Genomic DNA, 22,214 nt, shown 5'->3' with positions numbered 1-22,214 from the left:
TAACTGGCATCACAAGTGTGCATCTTTCAAAATGTAAATATACAGACAAACCCTGGAACCTGGTTGCAGTTATACAATCATCAAGGTTATGCCAATGCCCAGGGATTTTTCAATGCTATGAAAGTTTGGCTTTTAATAGATTATTCATAAGTGAGCTAGAGTACAGTATTATCAAGCTGGGTTCGATTCCAGGTCCGGTCTAGAAAATCTTTCGGTTTGGACAAATTTTTCGCCTTTCCTAGGCATAGCGAATCATTGTGCTTGCAACACAATATAAAAATTCATACATTGGTGGGCATTAAAAGCTCTAAATTCATGGAACTACTTCAAATACACCGAAAAAAGTTTTCATTTAGCTTCTATTGGAAACGCACATGATTTTCATCCATAATCAAAATTTTGTGGTGGGATTTGCTGCTATGTGATCACAGGAAAGCTATGTGAAATTCACATGGATTTCATCCATTAGATATGTGATAAATTGTTGGAGTGTAACACTAAGTTGAGAGTAGGTAAGGGGCTGTTCATTGTAGACAGTTTTTTTTTGGATTCTTGACCACCCCCCCCCCCCTGCGTAGACAACTGTCCATACAAAAAAAAAATTAATTTGGTATGGGCCGTGTATAATTTCCAACCTCCCTAAACTGTCAACGTAGTTTATGGACAGCCCCTAAGAAGCGTAAAAAGCCAGAAAGAAGAAGTAAATGATCATCTGAATATCAATAATTTAGCAAGTATTTTGAACATTAATACTGGAAAGTATATGATAGAAGACACAAAGTTCTACTACATATACGGACATCCGGATAGATCAGTTTTTCCAAATTTCATTGACTTCATCCAGCTGCAGGCCACGAACGAAGCAGACAATATATTCCATCGATTAGACAGATTCTCGATTGCGTGATCGCATTGGCGTTTCCTTAACCTCAATCTACCTGTGCATCAACTTTCAAAACATAAACAATTATCAAAATATTGCTTGCAATGGATAAATATGGAGTAAACTAGAAGATTAATTGTAATTTCCAACCGATTCGAGTATGAATATGGATTAAATCTGGTTTTGAAAGCTGAGCTGGTTTTGAAAGCTAGGAGCAAACTGCAAACTAATGATGGCTGTGATATTTGTCCCGGAAGCGAAAGACAAGTTTTACTAGCATTTAAAATAAAAATGGATAATTATTCACATATACATGACAGAACATTGAAACACACTCTGTTTCCATAAGAATCGTTTCGTTCCGTGGGATCATGACACTTCTCAGTTGTTCCTGCAGAATCTTTTTACGATCTACGGGTAGCTAGGTACGATATTAAACCTCGTGAAAACCCCTCGCTGTGCAGTGCAGTGTGATTTGTAACGTGTGCAGCACAAGTCCGGTGTGGACACTTCGACTGACCTAGTAGAATCGTTCTCCTTAACAAAGTACCTACACCTTTTTACCTAACTTTTCATACCAAGTGATTTTTATTCATAGTTTACTATATATTTGTTTTTGCCTGCTGAACTTATGCATAAAATTATGAAATTTTACTTTAGGATACATATAAGCGAAAGGTGATAACGTATATTTTTGAGTTTTTTTTTTAACATATATCTAATTTTTAGATTCAAAAGTTTCCAGGATCAGAAGCGTATGATCGGTTGGTCAAAATGAGTGACCGTATTCGGAACGAGGGGTGAGAGGAATTGATGTCGTATAATTGAAGTTAATTTTTGTTTTGAGAAATCGCACAGTACAATGAGAGGATACTTGAACATATATTATGAAACGGGAGACCGGGGGATGAAAGAGGGGCTATCGGTAATCTTCATATGAAACTGGCAAAATTTAAAAGCTTACTTAACTTGTTTGAAACTTGTTGCAAGTCTGGATGATAGAGGTTTTCCTCACTGGCACTGTTTCTGGCGTTGGGATTGCCTCGCCGGTAGGGACTTTGTTGGCGAATACTTGTTTTACGCCACCGCCTTTCTGCTTGGCCATTTGGTAATCACCCGAATCGAAGTACTTTTGTCCCTTCTGGAGGCGTTTCTGCAAGAATGCCGAGTGACCACCAAGACCACGCCCGGAACCTAAACCGGCATTCGGGCCATATTTGGCCTTCAGTTTGGCTTCCTCCTGTTTTTCCAACTCGGAAACCGACTGTTGTTGCTCCTGCTGTGGATTGTTATTTTTATCGTTTGGTACAAGAAGTTTGTTATTAAACTTACCTCTTCCGATTGCTCGGCGGTGGTTTGTTCAGTAGTGGTTGCCACCGTGCTCTCCTCGGAACTCATGATATCAGCTCAAAATCGAAGTAAGCTTTTGAATGTACTCTGTAAAAACGTTAAACAAGGAGAATCTATTCAAGGCAGCGAAAAATCACATCAATAGATGGAAAGGTGGGCACATCTAAACAACAATGCTTCGATAACAGATAGGGGAAATGGCTCTAATGTTGGCCTATGGATCTAAGATTGGGCCGATAGCTAAACATCTGTTTTTTGGACGCTATTGAATATTTAGTCGATTGCTGAATTTATGTATGGGCCCAAATTAGGGGCATTTAGGCCGACATTACATCCATTTTCCCTACCTATCGATAAATTCGACAGTAAGCGATCGATTCTCTTCATCGATTTTCTCTTTAAATTGCTACAACTAAGCGAAACAATTTTCTGAAATGTGTTAAATGTAATGCTGTATCAGGTTGTATTGGCTATCAAAAGCAAAAGCAAACGCACCGAGAAATATTGCGAATAGGTTGCCTATAAATTAATGATTATCAATTCGCGATATATTCCACGTAAAGTTGACCGACAATACAAAACCATCCATGGACCTCCTCCTCCTTTAACTGTCTAAGGTAGGTGTATCAGTTATAACTATACGCTCCTATTATGGTGTGTTCCAATTATGGGCTATGAGAATTCCATAGGCTATAATTGATAAGAACACACCATAATAGGAACGTATAGCCATAACTGGAACATTCTGTCTTGCCAGCGTTTTAGTTATGGTTTAATCTTTCCTATTTGGTTCGAAATGCGCATTATTTCTTTATTTTCCGTTCAAATCTGAAGTGTACAGAATTCATATTTAGGCAATATGTACCGTTGTAGTCACAAATTAGATTGTAAATATGTCGTGTTTTTGTTAGATAAATAAATTTAAGGGTAAATATTACCTCCCTTATTAAGCTATACACGTATTGTTTTCGTTATGTACCAATGTGAAAAATGTAACGAAAATTATTGCGTTTTGAAGCTTTGAAGTAAAAAAATATCAATGCGCTAAATACATCAACCCTTTTGAAAACCATTAAAAAGTAAATATTGTGCAAACATTGAAGGCATTGAAGCATAGCAGAGGAACTCTTGAGCCGGAATGGAAGCTCTTCTCGTAGAAAAAGCATCACACAATGCGGGTTCCGTATTATCAAAACAACAGTTGTTACTAATAGTTTATCCGCAGGAAAACAGCGCGACAGTTTGTAGCGATAGCCTTGATGGACTTTGTAGGCAACCATTGCATTTATGCGGTGAAGGGCTTGTTTTGTTTCCGATATTAACCAAAAACTTTCATCCCGTGATACGGAAGGATTGGTTTGGAAGTTTACAACATTTCAACCAGACGTTATTGATTGCACCTACCTTGGCTTGATTATACGTTTAAACAAAACGGTCAATTGTTCAGAATCCCTAGATTATCACAAACTTGAACAAATTGGGACAAAAACTTCACTGCACAAAAATGTTTTCAGCTGCTTTTTTCGCAGATCAGCAAAATCGCTTTTTTTCAGCTTTGACTGGTTTTGACAGTTGAATACACACGGTAACCAGCGGAAACACATAAATGAGTAGAAAGATACACATTTTTTATATTCAAATGCAGCTGTCAAAAATAGATCTTAGAATGTGTAAAAAAATACACACAAAATTTTTAAGAATGTAGTACACGGTAATTATAGAATACTCCTTTTATGACTATGTTTTACACATTTTCGAGAATACGGTTTATACCTCGGTTTATACGTCAAAAAATGTTTAGATTTTAGTTACAAATGAAGAGTACTTTTTATGCATTTCCGAGTATGTCAACGACGAACAAAAATGTGTAATATACGCAAAAGAGAGTAAAAACAGTATACTCCTTTATTGGGTAGTCCCATTTTCCAAAAAAAGAGCGTACTTTATCCAGCTTTCCATGCTCGGTAATGGCGGCCTGTTTGTATGAATAAATGTATCCTTCACTGTGCTTTTTGACACTATCTGGATGTTCGAATTTCAACCCCTTCCCTTTGCCTCTCCCAGGAACAGTAGAAAATGGAACAACATACGCCCTCCAGTTAGTGTCAAAAAGCACAGTGAAGGATACATTTATTCATACAAACAGGCCGCCATTACCGAGCATGGAAAGCTGGATAGTCATAAGAGAGTTTGTTGTGATTACCGTGTACCAGTCAAAAAATGTGTATTTTTATACTCATAAATGGGTAAAAAGAACTTCTGCTTCGTTGATGGAAGCCATTTGCCTACACGGTAAGCGCAAAATACCCAATAATGACTACAAAGTAAGCATTTTCGAGGGAGACTGGGACTACCCATTAAATGAGTAAAAATGTTACCCATTTATGAGTATTTGTTATTCAAAAATGAATACTTACTACCATGGTGGGTATATAAATGGTGATACAGCTTTGTCAGTATATAGGTGAGGAGGTCGCGGGGGGGAAAAGTGCGGTTTTAGTGCAAATTGTAAACAAACTCGGTCGCTGTCCCATACAAAAATCCAATATGGCTGAATCATGAATTTGACACATTACACGCTAACTTGAAAGTACTCATTAATGAGTAAAAAAAGACCCATTTTGAAGAAAAGTGGCTTAACTCATTAATGATTAAACAATTTTACCCATTAATGAGTATCTGTTACCCATTAATGATTAACAATTACTCATTAATGGGTAACAGATACTCATTAATGGGTAAAAAATTTACTCATTTAATGAGTTAAGCCACTTTTCTTCAAAATGGTTCTTTTTCAAACATTAATGGGTACTTTCAAGTTAGCGTGTAGAACACCTACACGGTAACCGCAAAATACCCAATAATGACTACAAAGTAAGCATTTTCGAGGGAAACTGGGACTACCCATTAAATGAGTAAAATGTTACCCATTTATGAGTAATTACAACTACAAAAACAAGTAGTAAGTATTCATTTTTGAGTAACAAATACTCATAAATGGGAAAATGCTTACTTTGTAGTAATTATTGGGTATTTTGCGGTTACCGTGTATATGTAGTCACCTTGCTTACTACTTGTTTTTGTAGTTGTAATAACTCATAAATGGGTAAAATTTTACTCATTTAATGGGTAGTCCCAGTTTCCCTCGAAAATGCTTACACGGAAAGAATAAAATACTCAATTTAAAGTTTAAAAAGTAAAAGGGTCTGTGCCTAGGGGAGCTTGACGTATAGGACCGCATATGTGAAGAAAATTTAGTTCTTTTAATTGATCGATTATCTATTATCTTAACTCTTTCCGTTTTGATTGGTAGGCGTACCAAATTTGCAGTATTTTTTTAAAGAGATAGTTGATGAAGAGAATTGATCAAAATCACTTGCACCCCTGCTTCCAAGTTTGGTTACATTATTACAACTTACGCTTCAAAGCGTAGACGACACCGATGGCCGCTTACACTTGGCGTGTTCAGTATAGGTGACAGCATCACGGATCACATTTTCCAAGAACACCTTCAGCACACCTCGTGTTTTCTCGTAGATCAGACCGGAGACACGTTTGACACCACCACGGCGAGCCAGGCGACTGTTTTTGCTGCTTCTGCTGCCTGCTCACGACGGCATCCGAAGCGAAAATGAGTTGAGGCTAGACAGCAGCGTTGTTTTATATCTTTTCAGGTTAAAGCAGAATGATGTGCGACCAAGTGGTACTCAATTATGACGACCGCGTTTGGGAACAACTTTTATTTCATGAAAACAGAGAAAAAAATATCACTTTTTATTTGTACTTTGGATAATGCTTGACATTATCACTTTTTCAATAGTTTCTTGTTGAAAATCATCAGTTGGAAGCATTTCTGATCGATTGGTGATAAAATTATTGAAATTGATCCAGGGGCAGCTGAGTTATTAATGTTCAAAATCTTTCATAATTTTGTTTCATGTTCCATTTTCGGATTCACAAAGTGTACCCAGTATAGAAATTAAAGACGTCGTCCTACGTCAAAAAACTCAAGGTTGGATTCTATCATTTGAGGTCAACCGTTGAGTGAATCAGAAAAGTGACGTTGGTTATTATTTACTCATCTATTGAGTAATAATAGATGAACTTAAATTTAAGTTTATTTTCTATTTATCATTTTTCAGCTCAAAACTATTTTGCATTATCGATCGATAGGGAACTGGCTCTAATGTTGGCCTATGGATCTAAGATTGGGTTCATCGCTAAAAATCTGCTATTTATCGATTTTATCTAGATGAATGCGTCATTGAGACGGTACTAATGGATATCTTTGGTGGCTATTGAAAATTAAGTCGATTGCTGAATTTATGTATGGGTCCAATTACATCCATTTCCCATATAACACTTTCCGTATTTGTTTAAAAGTTACTCGTTTGTGAATTGTGTTGCATAAAGTAATTAACGAAGAATATCTTGAAATATTTATCATCAATTTCATTTAACTAAAACACGCTGCGATTCAAAGTAAAAAAGAACTAAATTTTCAGTTAAAAGTACTCAACTGTCAAGTTTTCACCGTTGGGTACTTTTAATTTATTTTTGGATGAAAATCATAGCAACCTGCGCTGCGTCGATGCTGTCATTTTTTGTGTTCAATCGCATCCGCACGTGCTCCATTAGTCATCGTATTAATCTTCGTAAGTTGTGGGGTAAAAAGTGGCAAGAAAAGTTTGGACACAGGTAAATCGTAAGTGTTTTTAGCTCCATTGTTTACAGAAGTCTGAATTTGTATCTTCTACTGCAGGAGCATCCCAAAAAGACGACATGGTGGAACTGTGGACGAGTGGTTTCGAGTGGACGAGTGGTCGCGGAAATGTTTATTAGTTGCTATATTATGGGGCTTATTACGGATGTCACTTCACGGTGGAAACTAGTCACTTGTCGTCACGCCCGCATAAACGCGAACCATAAATTGACCTTACCTAAAATGGTTAAAAATTGTTTATAATCCCTGCTAAACTTTAACTGAAATGGTTATGGAACTTTACATGAACGTTTAATGATAAAGTTTCAACCTTATGTATTATGGTTTTTTGGAACTGGACCTTACAAATAATGGGTTGTTAAGAACCATTACCGTTCCAAATTCTTGTTTTCTCCATACATTTTCGGAAAGAGAACTATATTAGAACCTTTTAACTTATGGTTTGAGAACTTTAATGGTAATGGTTATGGTAGTCAGTAAGGTCCACGAATGGTTTTGTAACATCGATTAACTTTATGTGGAATATATCGCGAATTGGTTGCCTGTAATTTACTGATTACCAATTCTCGATATATTCCACGTAAAGTTGAGCGATAATACAAAACCATTAATGGACCTTACTGACTACCATAACCATTACCATTAATGTTCTCAAATCATAAGTAAAAACGTACTTATGTAGTTCTCTTTCTGAAAATGTATGGAGAAAACAAGAATTTGGAATGGTAATGGTTCTTAACAACCCATTATTTGTAAGGTCCAGTTCCAAAAAACCATAATACATAAGGTTAAAACTTTATCATTAAACGTTCATGTAAAGTTCCATAACCATTTCAGTTAAAGTTTAGCAGGGATTATAAACAATTTTTAACCATTTTAGGTAATGTCAATTTATGGTTCGCGTTTATGCGGGCGGTGAAGTGATTACCATTTGATTTGTACGGCAATCACGGCTCTTATTCTGAGTATCAATTCTTCATCACCGTGTAATGACACCCGTAATAAGGCCCTATATCTTCAAATCAATTCAGTTTAACTTGTGCTTATTTTTGATGAAAGCCAGTCCAATGAAGCAAATAAAAAACAAAAAATAAAACGGGTATTTATACTCATTTACAGAAAAAAATAAGATCATTAAAAACTACCCATTTTATGACGCATTATTCGAATACTCATTAATGAGAAAAGTCGCTTTTACTCATTTCATGAGTTAAGCCACTTTTCTTCAAAATGAGTAAAATTTTACTCATTAATGGGTACTTTAGAGTTAGCGTGCATAAAAGGACTAAAATTTTACACATATATGAGTAATTGCTAGTACAAAAATAAATAAAATTTATGCATTTATGCAGTGGCGTCGCGTCCACATGTGCAACCTGTGCACGGACACAGGTGTAAATAATTAAATGCGTTTAGATTTTTATAGTTTTATGGTCACATTACAGTTGTACTTCTTTACTCCAGACCACAAGTGACCACGAATACACTATTTTATAGTGTGACTCAATTAAATCTTCGAACTTGCTTTGCTTCAAAAAGGATTAAATTCTTCGGATGGTCTGCTTAATCCCTATATGCATTGATTTCTAAGCATGTCGATATCACTGCCATGACAAAACTCGTTAAATAGTGCACCTAAAAGCGATCTTTTTTGGGTGGTGGGTGGCAAGTTTGTGAATGGTCAAATACCTGATGTAAGCAAAGCAGACCTTCTATCACCTCTTGAAACATACCATAATTTTTCCACAATACATGGCGGTTTGCACCACTAGTTGTAATTGGAACTTTTAACAGTCACGCGTCAAACGGGAGCAACACGGAAACAGCAGTCTGGTACGCTTTGGACGTGTATCATATTTGCAGACCGGTTTAAATGTGTGAGTTTAAATTAGAAGAACATTTGTGGTGTATGGGTGCCTAAAGTGTGCATTTATTTCTGTGGTGTAGTCCCGTTTTAGCCGAATATGCATACTTTATAGTCAAATTTGAGTCCTTTATAGTCATTTTTGTGTGAGCGTACTTTGGTTCGCGTGTAAAGGGCCTTAAAAAGTTTGTTTACAAATGCTTTTGTGCCGTAATCAAATGTTATGCCTGAGTTGACAAATTAACAACGTCGATCGGATTCATGTCGATGTTGTTTATTTGTCAAATTGTAACTCCCAACACAGTTTACCGATTTTTGGGTAGGTTCAGTTTTGTATATGGCTGTCATATCGCGTAACGAACATCTGCAACGTTGTCAGCGGTACCATGATATGTTTTGTTGTTTTGATGTTGAGTACGTGTATTCAGCTATATGTCAAAACCCTCACGGTAAGAAAAAAGTACCCAAAATTGAGTTCCTTTCACTTATCACGTGGCTTCCGTGGGGCTAGGTAAAATTAAGTTAAAGAAGAAAACTCAATTTTGAGTAATCCTGGCGTTGACCAAGTTGACAAAAAAATAATAAAACGGAGCAGACTGGAATCGAACCATGGACGTTGATATTACGGGGCCCGTGTGTTGACCACTCGTCTATCAACGCTTGTGAAAATGAAATGGTTAAAGGCGCATAAGAGCAACCTCAATGAAAATAAACTTATATTTGAGTTCATTTATTATTACTCAATAGTTGAGTAAATTTTAACCAATGCCGCTTTTCTGATTCACTCAACGGCGGACCTCAAATGATAGAAACCAACGTTGAGTTTTTTTAAACTTAAATTTGAGTATTTTTTCTTACCGTGCTGGTTTTGACCGATCTGGGTGGATTCTACCTAAATTTGGGGAGTTTTGAAATAGCGTGTATACATTCGTATACGCTATTTAAAAACTACCTAAATTTGAGTGAAATCCAGGTTATGTTATGTGTGAGCACACCGTCGCTATCAGAAATCCACCGAACTGCTGATCCGAAAGTTGCCTTTCCAACGTCTGGTCCGTGAAATTGCCCAGGACTTCAAGACCGATCTGCGCTTCCAGAGCTCAGCTGTTATGGCTCTGCAAGGAAGCTAGCGAGGCCTATCTGGTCGGTCTGTTCGAGGATTCCAATCTGTGTGTCATCCACGCCAAGCGTGTCACTATCATGCCAAACACGGTAACCAGCGTAAACACATTAATGTGTAAAATTTCACACATTTCGTGAAAAAAGGGGCCTACTCATAAAATGTGTAAACTGCGTTTACACATTTATGTGTAAACCCAGCAAACGTCAAAAGATGTGTATTTTTTACACATTTTTCAAGGACGGTTTTTACAGCAAAATGTGTAAAAAGTAATCATTTCTAGATTATGGGTTTTTACTAGGTTTTTTATTAACATCAGAATTTTCTTGTTTGTGTCAATGGTAAAATAAAGACTGCCGAATACAATAATATTTTATTAAAAAAAGAAATGCCATCAACAAAAATAAGTAGCGGCACGTGATTACCTCTCACCCCAGCAGGAAAGGGGTTCAATCCCAGTCGACGCTGCCGGGATGTTCTGAGGCATAACATCTCTGATCACGCCGAGGATCACGCCTTCCTTCGGAAGGGAAGTGAAGCCATTGGTCCCCGGTTCATGAGTTGATGGGTCGATAGGTAGGGTCCAGGTGTGGGAGCTTCCTCCCTAGCGTCGGTAGCATTGGTGCTCAGCACGGAAAACAAATCAAGGGAAGAAAAACAAAAATCAGTATATGAAGTATATAAACTAAACTAAAAGTAAAAACTATGAAAAAAGTATAAATCACTTACCCTCTAACATGTCCATCGTTGCGCACTGTCCAGTTTGGACCGTAGTTCCTCCACTTTCCTGCTGTTCTTCACTATTTAGCAAATGGAATGCGTAAACAAAGCAGGATGCAGCAAAGTTTGAAGTTTTTTTTTTACCCATTAATGAGTATAAAAATACACATTTTTTGACTGGTACTGCATACTTAAAATGTGTATTTTTTTACACATTTTAGGATCTCCAAATATACACATTTTTTGACAGCTGCATATAAATATGAAAAATGTGTATTTTTTTACTCATTTATGTGTTTACGCTGGTTACCGTGAAGGACATCCAGCTGGCTTGTCGTATTCGTGGAGAACGCGTTTGACCGATCTGGGTGGATTCTACCTAAATTTGGGGAGTTTTGAAATAGCGTGTATACATGCGTATACGCTATTTAAAAACTACCTAAATTTGAGTGAAATCCAGGTTATGTTATGTGTGATCACACCAAATTTCTTATATCTTGTTCGGTACTTTTTTTGCTGGATTTGTTCGGTGAAATCAAGGTGACTACAAATAGGTGTTCTAATGTGTCAAATTTATAATTCCAGCATGCACTTCGCACAGAATGCACTTCGAAACCTAATGCGATGAAAAATGCTCGAAAGTGCGTGAGCATTTCGTACTGACAGAATGTTTAATGCACCAATGCGATGAAAAATTGGTTTTTTTCTACAGTGCATGAAAAAGTACACGTGGTACGTTTTAATGTGTATACACTTATCAAATTCCACACATTTTTATTGACGAATTCCCTAATAAAAAAAATACCATAGATGAACGATAACCCAAATGGTTGAACTATTCCACTAATGGTTTGGATGATACCTAAAACACGTCGTTAAGCAAATTAACCATAACATTTTTATTAGGGTTTTCATGTGAAATTCCACATGATTTTCATGTGACCACACATAAACAGAATCCACCCAGAAGCACACATGAAATATATGAGTCAAATGAATAGTATGTGTGGTTATACATGGCTTTTATGTGTACACATATTAAGTATGTGTTTTTCTTCTTCTTGTTCGCATTTCAAGTTTATTGCTTAGCGCATATTAGCTTATTGCGTGCTCTCAACTTAGTGTTCTAAATGCACTTCCACACACACAAAAAATTATCATTGATAATATTAAAAAAACCGTTGGTAGAAATAAAAGTTTGCATTGGTTCTTTTTGGTAGAAAGTACTTAACTTTCAACACGTAAGTCAGCCAACTGTCAAATCAAAAGTTTAACATATTATTAATTTTAAAAGTTGAAACTTTCAAATCGAATTGTAGAACTGTCAAACTGAAAACCTAATCCTTTTAGATTGACGTTGGAAAAGTGTTGCTTCAAAACACGGGTATTTCTTCGCAATTTGTATAAGTTTTCATCTCAATTACAAATTATTTTTAAATTAATTGCTTTTATGATGCATGCAGAAAATAATAAATATTTATTTTTATGTAAGTAAATTCTTAATATACATAATTTTATGTTTCATTCACATGTTGTTGAATGCTGTTTGGAAAAAATCTAACTCAGTATCGGAACAGATATTAGTCTTCGGCGGATAATGAAGGTTTCCTCCTAAATACGGGGTTCCAACGTGCAGCGGACTTGGTCGAACGAAAGTGCATCTTGCTTTCGTTGCTGGCCGACAATAAGCACCAAGCCGGGTATGGATCGGGCGATCGGGCGTCTGAATTTTACCAGTAGGAAAGAACGGAGTCTCTAATCCCTATTGATAGCCACCAAAAACGTCTCGGCTGTGTGCTCCAACGTAGCAAGATGCTTTCGATCTGAAAAATGATCAATTTCATTTTCAAAATCATCCTCGAAATATGTAGACAGTACACCCAACCGGTGGATGTAAGATTCGCTTACAATTATGTGGGATTCATCATCAGAGGATGTTAGTGGAGACCGCATGAACCGAGGTTGCGATATACCTAGCTGCGGTCCGATGTAAGAAAATTGGAGACCGAAAAATGTGAAGTGTATTAGTGAGTGAAATTAATTATGTCGAAAAAAATAAAAAAAAGGTTGCCGACTGGACTCGAACCACGGACGTTGCGACTATCAGACCTGTGCTTTCTCCACTGCTCTTTCTATGCGTCTGAATATAGTCAGCCTAAAAGCAAACATGAAGCGCTCATTTTCTCGCATGCTCGACTTCGTATGCTTTTTCTGCAGGAGAGATTCGAGATAAGTGTGTGCGTCGTTCTACAATGTTCTACAATGTGCGTCGTTCTACAAGCTTACTGGTATAGTCGAAAGAGTAGATTGAACCCGAAATAAAAATGCTCGACTTCGTATGCTTTTTCTGCTGGAGAGATTCGAGACAAGTGTGTGCGTCGTTCTACAATGTTCTACAATGTACGTCGTTCTACAAGCTTACTGGTATAGTCGAAAGCGTAGATGGAACATGAAATAAAAAAAGACAAAAAACCATTACATCGCCTGCATGGTCAATTTCTAACATTCGTTGCGATGTTCATGAACAGAGGATGATAGGAAACGGAACTAACATTCATTGTAATAGATTTTTGGTTTGCGTGTAGTAGCAATCTTACATTCTGCGAAAAACTCAATCTTTTTCACTGCCTCCGGTACCGGAATCGGTTCCTCCGGTTTGGAATTTCGGAAGTGTACGATGCACAATTGATTTTCTGCGGTCTAGTATCTTACCTTATATGCCCTATTAGATTTTTGAACAATGCCAATGAGCTTTTCAGGAGGTCATTTTGACATTTGTACAATTTTTGTTTTAAAAATGTGAACTTTTAAAATTACGTGTCGATAGTCAAATAAAAACTTTCAAATCATAGAAAATAAATTCACTTGGAATATTTTCGTAGTTGAAACTACCAAATTCGAGAAACTTTTAATTTGAATTGGTAACATTTTTATAGATACCATTTTTGTTTTTTGTGTGCAGTTATTAATTGAAAGCTTTCAATGCCAATACCAATGCACGAATTTGTATATTGTGTGGCAAGCACAATGATACTCTATGCCCAGGGAAGTCGAGAAAATTTCCAACCCGAAAGATTCCCTCGACCGGACCGGGAATCGAACCCACCGCGGTACCACCACTGATAAAATTTCAAAGGTTGTTTTTATTAAAGCCCTACAGTAAAAGTATGGACGACTGTCACCACAAATCTGAAAAAAAGCTGTTCCAATCGAGCAAAGCGGTGCATTTTGACGGTTCGATTGGAACAACTTTTGACAGACGTCCATACTTTTACTGTAGGGCTTTAGTTTTTATGTGTCCCGCACATGAATTTTTGCAATGTGATCAACAAATGATTTTTTTTTATATCTTCATTAAGGAGCTCAGGGCTGAAGGGCTGGTTCCCCTAATAAAAAAATACCGTAAATGAACGATAACCCAAATGGTTGAACTATTCCACTAATGGTTTGGATGATACCTCGAACACGTCGTTAAGCAAATTAACCATAACATTTGTTCAATCAGGGACTTAATCACTGGCTTTAAAGTCGTCGGATAACGCGCACAGAAAGCACTTAACACGCGAGTACTTATTCGGGGTGAATTAAGTGGACTGTATTTAATCGTTTGGAAGGTATAAAATAATCACGCGACGTGTACTTAAACAAACGACTGTTCCTGTGAAAGGTTTATTGTGGACTAACTTATATAAAAATTCTAGGGACCTACACCACTGCGTGCGATGTTTTTTCTTATCGGTTTGCTACCTACACTCGGCCCTACCGTTGATCGTGAAGCGATCGATATGGTACGGGATAGATTGATAAGGGACATTGGGCAGAATAGGTCAACTATATCTCCTACTGTTCATCTACTCGGGTCACTCATGATCGAGTGAGTGATCTTGCAGTGGTATGGTTTTTTTCTAGGTAGAAACCCGTGAAAGTGGTGACCGGTGCGAACATACCGGCCGCCTTGAAATGCCTAGTTTCAACCTACATTTATACATCGATAGCTATACAAAACAAAAATCTCCTATCTCCTAACATGCAAATCAAAACAAACGTATGTACATAAATAACAATAGATATCACTGTACTGCAGTTTCTGGAATGTATGCCTCGTTCGTCTGTCTCGTCATCGCTCACACGGCCTGTGTGGTCGATGGATGGTTGGGGATCGTCCATGGATTCCTCCTCAATTCGACATCGCTAGTTGACCCTTCGACCTCGGATGAGGCTATCTTCGACCGGAATTCTCTATATAAGATGAAAGGCGATTTTTTAACAATAAATTACAAAGATCAAACGACTTCCCTGGTCCGCGGAGGCCGTCCGCCTCCGCTAGCGCGGTTGCGCTTCTGATGAACCCGTCGAGTAACCATCAGATGATGAAGAATTGCCTTCAGACCGGATGTTTCAGGGCTGTCCAAGTGGAATTTGGTTGTTGTTGACACTTCGGTATGATTTCGAGGGTGATACTTGGTCGACAGTTGATGATGACTGGTAGATGAAGGGCAGAGGAACACGGCGGACATCTGAAATTCGGACGTGCGGCTCCAGCCGCGGCGGAGGAACTGGACTATGGACGACAAAACATTCTCTAAGCTTTTTGACCGTTAATTGAAAAACAAAGACTTAACTGGTACGCGGAGACCCGCAGGCCTCCGCAGCGCTCGAAAGCGCTCGATGAAGAAGGAACTAATCCTCCCCTTGAGCTGATGTTGCAGTGGCTTCATTGTCCCGTATCGGCAGGATACAAATTTTGGATATCGCTCGTAGGAACTCTCCGTCCTTCGTGCGAACCTTAACGACGCGGATGTTGCCGTCCTTTCCCGGGTGGATCTCCACTACTCGTCCCATGCGCCACTTGAGGGGTGGTGTGTTATCCTCACATAGCAGCACCATGGTTCCGATGGAGACGTTGTTCCGTTGCCTGGTCCATTTTGTTCGAGCTTGCAGATCAGAAAGGTACTGAGTCGACCAACGCTTCCAGATGTGTTGAAGGAAGTTCTGCACTCGCTGCCATCTCGAAAGCCTGATCTGATTGAGGTCTTCAAGTGACGGTTCTGGAATTTCTGTGAGTGGTCTTCCCACAAGAAAGTGACCAGGAGTCAGGATTTCCATGTCGTTCGGGTCATTCGAGAGTGGCGTAATCGGCCTCGAGTTGAGGCAGGCCTCGATTTGCGCCACCAGAGTTGCCATTTCATCAGATGAAATTACCATGTTTCCAAGGGTACGCTTCAGATGTCCTTTCATCGACTTCACGGCAGCCTCCCAAAGCCCACTAAAATTTGGAGATTTTGCCGGGATGAATTTAAAGTTGATATTGTCCATCGCCGTCTCTTCAGCTACTGTCTTCGCAAATTCCTGGTTATTGAACAGTTTCCGTAGTTCACCCAATTCACGCCGTGCCCCGATGAAATTCGTTGCGTTGTCGCACATGAGGATTTCTGGACGTCCACGGCGTGCGACGAATCTTCTCAACGCAGCGATAAAGGCCTGACTGGTGAGGTCTCCCACGACCTCCAGGTGGACAGCCTTCACTACAAGGCACACAAACACGGCGACGAAGCACTTAACCGGTGCTCCTTTTCTGTACGGGTACTGGATGTAAAACGGACCACAGTAATCCACTCCTACTCGTAAGAAAGGGGGAGCTGGAGTTACTCGTTCCGATGGTAAGTCTGCCATGAGTTGCTCGTGGAGCTTCGGTCGAGCACGAAAGCATTTCACACAGCGATGAATGACCATGCGTGCTAGGTTTCGAGCAGCAATTGGCCAGTATCTTTCCCGCATGCTGGCGGTCAGTAGCTGTTGTCCAGCATGGAGATGCTTGCGGTGATAGTCAGTGGCGATGAGAACAGACAGCGGGTGTTGATTGTCAAGAACAATTGGATGTTTCCGGCCAGCCGAAATGTTGGCATTCGCGAGCCGGCCGCCGACCAGGATTAACCCGTTTACAAAGCGTGGAGTGAGCTGGTTGATCCTCGATGTAGACTTGACTTCACCATTCTTCTGCAGTTCAGCGAGATCTTCGGGGAAACTTTCCTGTTGGGCAAGAGCTAGCAGCTGACGCAGCGCTTCTTCTCGCTCTTCATATCTGATGAAACCTACTCTACGATCTAAACGGTTCTTGCAGTTGTGGGCGAATCTTCGGATCAGAGCTACTAATCGGAGAAGATCGTTCAAAGACGATCGTAGACCGAAGACTGGACTGGTCTCGATCACTTGAGCAGCAGCTGACACAGTAGTTCTTTCTTCAAGAAGAGAGGGATCCAGGTGTTCAGTAGTGATTGTAGCAGTTGTCGGCCAGGATGTCTTATCCTGCCGAAGCCAGGATGGTCCGTGCCACCACATTTGGTAGTCCTTCAGTATATCAGGCGTCATTCCCCGTGATAGAACATCCGCGGGATTCTCTAACCCAGCGATGTGGTTCCAGATTCCTCCACGAGAAATGTGTTGGATCTCTGACACCCTGTTGGCCACGAACATATTCCAGCGAGAGGGTGGAGAAGCGATCCAGCATTTGACGATCATCGAGTCAGTCCAAAAGTATGGTTGAGCAGTTATCTTGATACTTTGGACGACCTTCTCGAACAGATGAACGCCGGTGAGTGCGGATGACAACTCCAATCTCGGTATGGAGGTTTGTTTCCGCTTCTTTTCCAGATCTTCAAGTGGAGCTACCCTGGATTTTGCTGTAAGCAGCAAGGCAGTGACTGATCCATTGAATGAGGTGCATCGGAGATAGATGCAGGCACCGTATGCCTTCTTGGAGGCATCACAGAACATGTGGAGTTCAGCGGAGATGGTATCGTTTCAAAAGGCGACCCATCGAGGGACTTGCAGCAGTCGCAATCTTTCCAAACCTTCTCGAAATTCTCGCCACCAGTTTTGAAGCTCTTCGGGAAGAGTATCGTTCCAGGAACACTTTGTTCTCCAAAGATCCTGAAGAAATACCTTGGCTTGGACTAATGTAGGTCCTACCAGGCCTAAGGGATCGAAAAGCTTTGCGAAATCGGACAATATGATCCTCTTGTTGAGCTCAGTAGCAGGATTCCACTGAGGTACAGTGAATCTGAACACGTCCGATCGAGGTTCCCACTTCAGTCCGAGGGTCTTGACGATGGAATTCGAAGGTTCGAGGTCCAAAGATGAGCGTTCATCCCGCAGATATGGTGGGATACTGTCCATGATCTCTCGGGAATTTGAACTCCACTTTCTTAAGGTCAGTCCAGCCGTGCCCAGCACGTGGATGAGGTCTTTGGATAGCTGCACTCCTTCTTCGATACTGTCGATGCTCTTCAGCATGTCGTCTACGTAGAAGTCGTAGATTATGGTGTCCGCTGCGGCAGGAAAATTTCCTTTCTCTTCCTCCGCCAGCTTCTTGAGGCAACGCGTTGCCAGATATGGTGCTGAAGAGGTACCGTACGTTACGGTGGTCAGAACGAAGATGCGAAGAGGTTTTCCAGAATCGGCCCTCCACACAATGCAGTGAAGAGGATGGTCCAAGCGATGCGTCTTCATCATCCGGTACATCTTCTCGACGTCGGCTGTTATTGTATATTTCCGCAGGCGGAAGCGAAGTGTTATTGAGTTTAGGTCCTCCTGAACAACAGGACCTACCATAAGGACGTCGTTTAGTGAGACTCTAGTGGTGGTTGCGCAGGATGCGTCAAATACGACACGCAACTTGGTTGTCGTGCTGTCCGGCTTAATTACCGCATGATGCGGTAGGAAATAAGCAACTGGAAATGTACTTAATTCCCGTGGTGAAATCTCACGCATGTGCTGCATCCGTAGATATTCTTCAATGAATTCGGTATACATCTTCTTCACTGCTGGATCTGCATCAAGTCTTCGCTCCAATGCCATGAAGCGACGAATGGCTATAGACTGCGACTCTCCTAGACGATCCAGCATGAATTGCTTCTTGGGTAGTTGGACGACAAATCTACCACTCGAATCTCTCGTTGTCGTCTTCTCGAAGTGTAGCTCGCAGGCTGATTCTTCCAGCGATAGGGTGCTGGTGGTGCGACACGATTCTAGCTCAAAGAACCGTGCTAATCCTTCTTCAATGTTCTCAGTGGCACAGGATGATACTGTCGTTAGGGATGTTGATACTTCCGGACTGCCTCCGGAAACGATCCAACCTAGCAGCGTGTTCTGCAAGGTTGGGCCAGTATCTCCAAGCTTGATCTGGCGTTCTGCAATCATCAACTTCAGATAGACTTCCGCTCCAATTATCAAATCAACTGCTCCGGACTCGTTGAACGTCGGATCCGCTAGGATGATCTCTTTCGGAATGTTCCACGATCGAATGTCGATGCTTCGTGTGGGTAGATCGACAGTGACTCGAGGCAACACATGGAACTTCAAATTTGTCACGTAATTAGTGACGAGCGAATGAACTTCAGCGCAAATTGCTTGAGCAGAAGCAGTGCGAGACCCTCCAATTCCAACGATTGGCAGATGCTCACGAGTTCTTTTGAACTTGAGCTTCTGAGAAATGTTTTCAGACATGTAGCATCGCTGGGAGCCAGAGTCCAGCAATGCACGAGCGAGTAAAGAATTACCGTACTGATCATATAGATTGACGACAGCGGTAGAGAGCAAAACAGTGTGTGGTACATGTTGTGTGTTTACTAAAGGAGCAGTGTGGTAGCTTGTACTGGGGCCGTCTGTGGCGGGAGTGTGTGAATGAGCATTACTTGCATTTGTGGTGGAATTCGTGGTAGATTCCGGGTGGCTTTGTTGTGTTTGCTGAGTGTTTGTTGCGTGACCGTTAGGTGTCGGCTTAGTTTGTGGTGGTTGCGTGTTTTGTCCTTGTGGTTTCTTATTTGACTGATTCCCTTGGAATGGTCCAGATCTGTTCTGTGAATTCGCGGTGGTCGATGAGTTCACGTGAAGCAACGAATGATGACGCTGGCCACATTGGTAGCACGATCCTCTAGTGCAAAATCTTGCGATGTGTGCAGGAGACAAGCAGTTCAAGCAGAGCGAATTTTTCCTCACGGCATCGACCCTTTCCGAAATTCTCATTTTTGAAAACTTCGCACACTTAAATGCAGAGTGCGCAGATTCTCCGCAGAATGGACAGCATCCTGATGACTGGATACCTGCATGACTAGTGGAAGGACGAACTATTTTCCTCGGTTCAGCCTGGAATTGCCTTCCAGGTGAGATAGACTGCAACACCGAACAGTGACTCTTCAGGAACTTGATTAAGTCAGCATATCGTGGGACTTCCTTAGAATTATAGTGGGACTCCCACTGGCGTAGTGTTGTGGGATGTAGACGTTTGCAGAGCATGTACTGCAGCAACGTGCTCCAACCCTCCGGGTTTTCACCAATCTTGGACAGCATTTGCAGGTTTTTCTCAAACCCATTTACGAGTTTACTCAACGACTCGTAATTCTCCTGCCGGAGTGGCTCTAGGGCGAACAACGAGTCCAAGTGGGTCATCACCAACAACTTCTTATTCTCAAAGGCATTTTCCAAGGCGGTCCACGCAATGGCGTAGTTGGCAGAGGAAATCTCGATCGATGCGATCTCCTGAAGCGCATCACCGATGAGAGACGTTCGCAGATAAGTGAACTTATCCATATTAGACAAGCCAGTATCATTGTGGATCAGGTTCTTGTACGTGTCTCGAAAAGTGACCCAATCCGAGATTCTTCCGTTGAAGGTGGGCAGTTTCAGCTCTGGGAGCTTCACCTTGGACTGTGGTACAGCTACAGATTGATGCTGTTGAACTTGCAGTGCACTACTTGATGTAGATTGAAGAAACCCGAACATAGATTCCTTCAAGCGGTACACTTCATTCTCGAAATCTTTAATTATCTTCGAGTTCTCACGATCTCGTTGTCTCTGGACCCTGACTTGCCGTTGCAATCTTGCTTCCTCCGTTTCTTCCGTTTCGTCCGTGGAAATCTCATCATCGACGCCATCGGTGATTAGCTCAATGCGCATCCGAATATCGATGAATTGTTGCCAGATATCATCCAGCCTGGCTATGCGCATGTCCAAAGAACGTCTATCAGCTCCATCGTTAATCGATTGGACAAACTCCTTAATGTTGTCCAAGGAAATCCGCATGGCACGCTCCTGTTTGTGCAGCAGCCGTAGATCATCGGTTGCTGGCATAATTGAACACTTTCACTATCACTTATTACTTCACCCGAATGCGATACTCGAATCGACCACGCGGTATTGACTGGACAATGAAACCAATTCAAAATGGGAGATCAAGAACAAGGCAAACCAACCTACAAAGCGGACAAAGCCAACAAGATGGTTGAATGGTCAGGGCTCAACTCAGCTTCAAATAAATTGGACGCCACAAATTTGATCATGCAAGCAATTTGTATAATATTTATTCACGGTAGTTAATCGATTTCACTTCACTTCAATTGGCTCATTCTACATGCAATTTTTTCTCGCCGGCGTCGGTCTCACATGCAACAGAGATCCGCGCCACAGACAAACCTGCTCGGGGCCCTCAGTACTTATCCTGATATTGCCTAGCAAATCCGTCTGGATCCGTCGAATCTACGATGGCAGGTTCAACTCCGTCGTAGCACTTTCCGCAGGAACAGCAGCAGCAGAAAGATGATGGCAGCAACAACAGACGATCGATGGCAGCAACAGCAGCAGCAGACCACCGAACCACTTTAGTCTTTAGACACCCGTGTCCTATTGTTCTCCCTTATGGAGAATAATCAGCGACCACGCGGTGGCTAACCAGTCACTTCACTTTCGCGTTTCCCGACGATCCGGCTCGAAGGACCAAAATGTTCAATCAGGGACTTAATCACTGGCTTTAAAGTCGTCGGATAACACGCACAGAAAGCACTTAACACGCGAGTACTTATTCGGGGTGAATTATGTGGACTGTATTTAATCGTTTGCAAGGTATAAAATAATCACGCGACGTGTACTTAAACAAACGACTGTTCCTGTGAAAGGTTTATTGTGGACTAACTTATATAAAAATTCTAGGGACCTACACCACTGCGTGCGATGTTTTTTCTTATCGGTTTGCTACCTACACTCGGCCCTACCGTTGATCGTGAAGCGATCGATATGGTACGGGATAGATTGATAAGGGACATTGGGCAGAATAGGTCAACTATATCTCCTACTGTTCATCTACTCGGGTCACTCATGATCGAGTGAGTGATCTTGCATTGGTATGGTTTTTTTCTAGGTAGAAACCCGTGAAAGTGGTGACTGGTGCGAACAACATTTTTATTAGGGTCGTCTCCGAACAAATCAGTGCTAACATTTGAAAACGGCACAAAAGCCATTTGTAAACAAATGGTTTGTGGGCCCTTTACTCACTACTTGAAGTACACCCACGCGACACAACAGCAACATCGGGTAGGGGAAATTTTCCCCTTCCTGACGATGCTGTTGGTTTGCGTGGGCGTTCTTCGGGTAGCGAGTAAAGGGCCCACAAACCATTTGTTTACAAATGGCTTTTGCGCCGTTTTCAAATGTTAGCACTGAAATGATATTTATGTGTCGGACACATACTTAATACTTAGGGGCCTCATAGCCTAGTCAGTAA

At 40.9% G+C, this 22,214-nt stretch overlaps 3 protein-coding genes across 3 annotated transcripts; all 3 read right to left on the bottom strand.

The window, feature by feature from the left end:
- Positions 1-1,151: 1,151 nt before the first annotated feature.
- On the bottom strand, positions 1,152-3,783 carry endos (alpha-endosulfine). Its single transcript, XM_065229655.1, has 3 exons — positions 3,638-3,783; positions 2,216-2,320; positions 1,152-2,162 (listed from the first exon to the last, which is right to left on the bottom strand). The coding sequence occupies exons 2-3, from the start codon at positions 2,279-2,281 to the stop codon at positions 1,848-1,850; spliced, it is 381 nt and encodes a 126-aa protein (XP_065085727.1). The 5' UTR covers positions 2,282-2,320; positions 3,638-3,783; the 3' UTR covers positions 1,152-1,847.
- Positions 3,784-15,340: 11,557 nt separating this feature from the next.
- Positions 15,341-17,434, bottom strand: LOC135707753 (uncharacterized). The gene has a single exon (XM_065229634.1). It carries the CDS (start codon positions 17,432-17,434, stop codon positions 15,341-15,343), a length of 2,094 nt encoding a protein of 697 aa, XP_065085706.1.
- A 27-nt stretch (positions 17,435-17,461) lies between these two features.
- On the bottom strand, positions 17,462-20,788 carry LOC135707752 (uncharacterized). Its single transcript, XM_065229633.1, has one exon. The coding sequence runs from the start codon at positions 20,786-20,788 to the stop codon at positions 17,462-17,464; it is 3,327 nt and encodes a 1,108-aa protein (XP_065085705.1).
- Between the last annotated feature and the right edge of the window lie 1,426 nt (positions 20,789-22,214).

Source organism: Ochlerotatus camptorhynchus, unplaced genomic scaffold (assembly GCF_037179485.1).
Source record: "Ochlerotatus camptorhynchus isolate MF236.1 unplaced genomic scaffold, CSIRO-AGI_Acam_v1.1 ptg000317l, whole genome shotgun sequence".
In the NCBI taxonomy this organism is placed as follows: domain Eukaryota; kingdom Metazoa; phylum Arthropoda; class Insecta; order Diptera; family Culicidae; genus Ochlerotatus; species Ochlerotatus camptorhynchus.
The sequence above is the reverse complement of the archived record's forward strand: the minus strand, read 5'-3'. Positions and strand labels throughout refer to the sequence as shown.

Excerpts from the sequence above, each read along its gene's own strand:
- endos (XM_065229655.1), bottom strand. The coding sequence starts at position 2,281 with ATGAGTTCCGAGGAGAGCACGGTGGCAACCACTACTGAACAAACCACC. Across the intron at positions 2,163-2,215 it reads CCGCCGAGCAATCGGAAGAG|CAGGAGCAACAACAGTCGGT; the intron begins GTAAGTTTAATA and ends AACAATCCACAG.
- LOC135707753 (XM_065229634.1), bottom strand. The coding sequence starts at position 17,434 with ATGTTCTGTGATGCCTCCAAGAAGGCATACGGTGCCTGCATCTATCTC.
- LOC135707752 (XM_065229633.1), bottom strand. The coding sequence starts at position 20,788 with ATGCCAGCAACCGATGATCTACGGCTGCTGCACAAACAGGAGCGTGCC.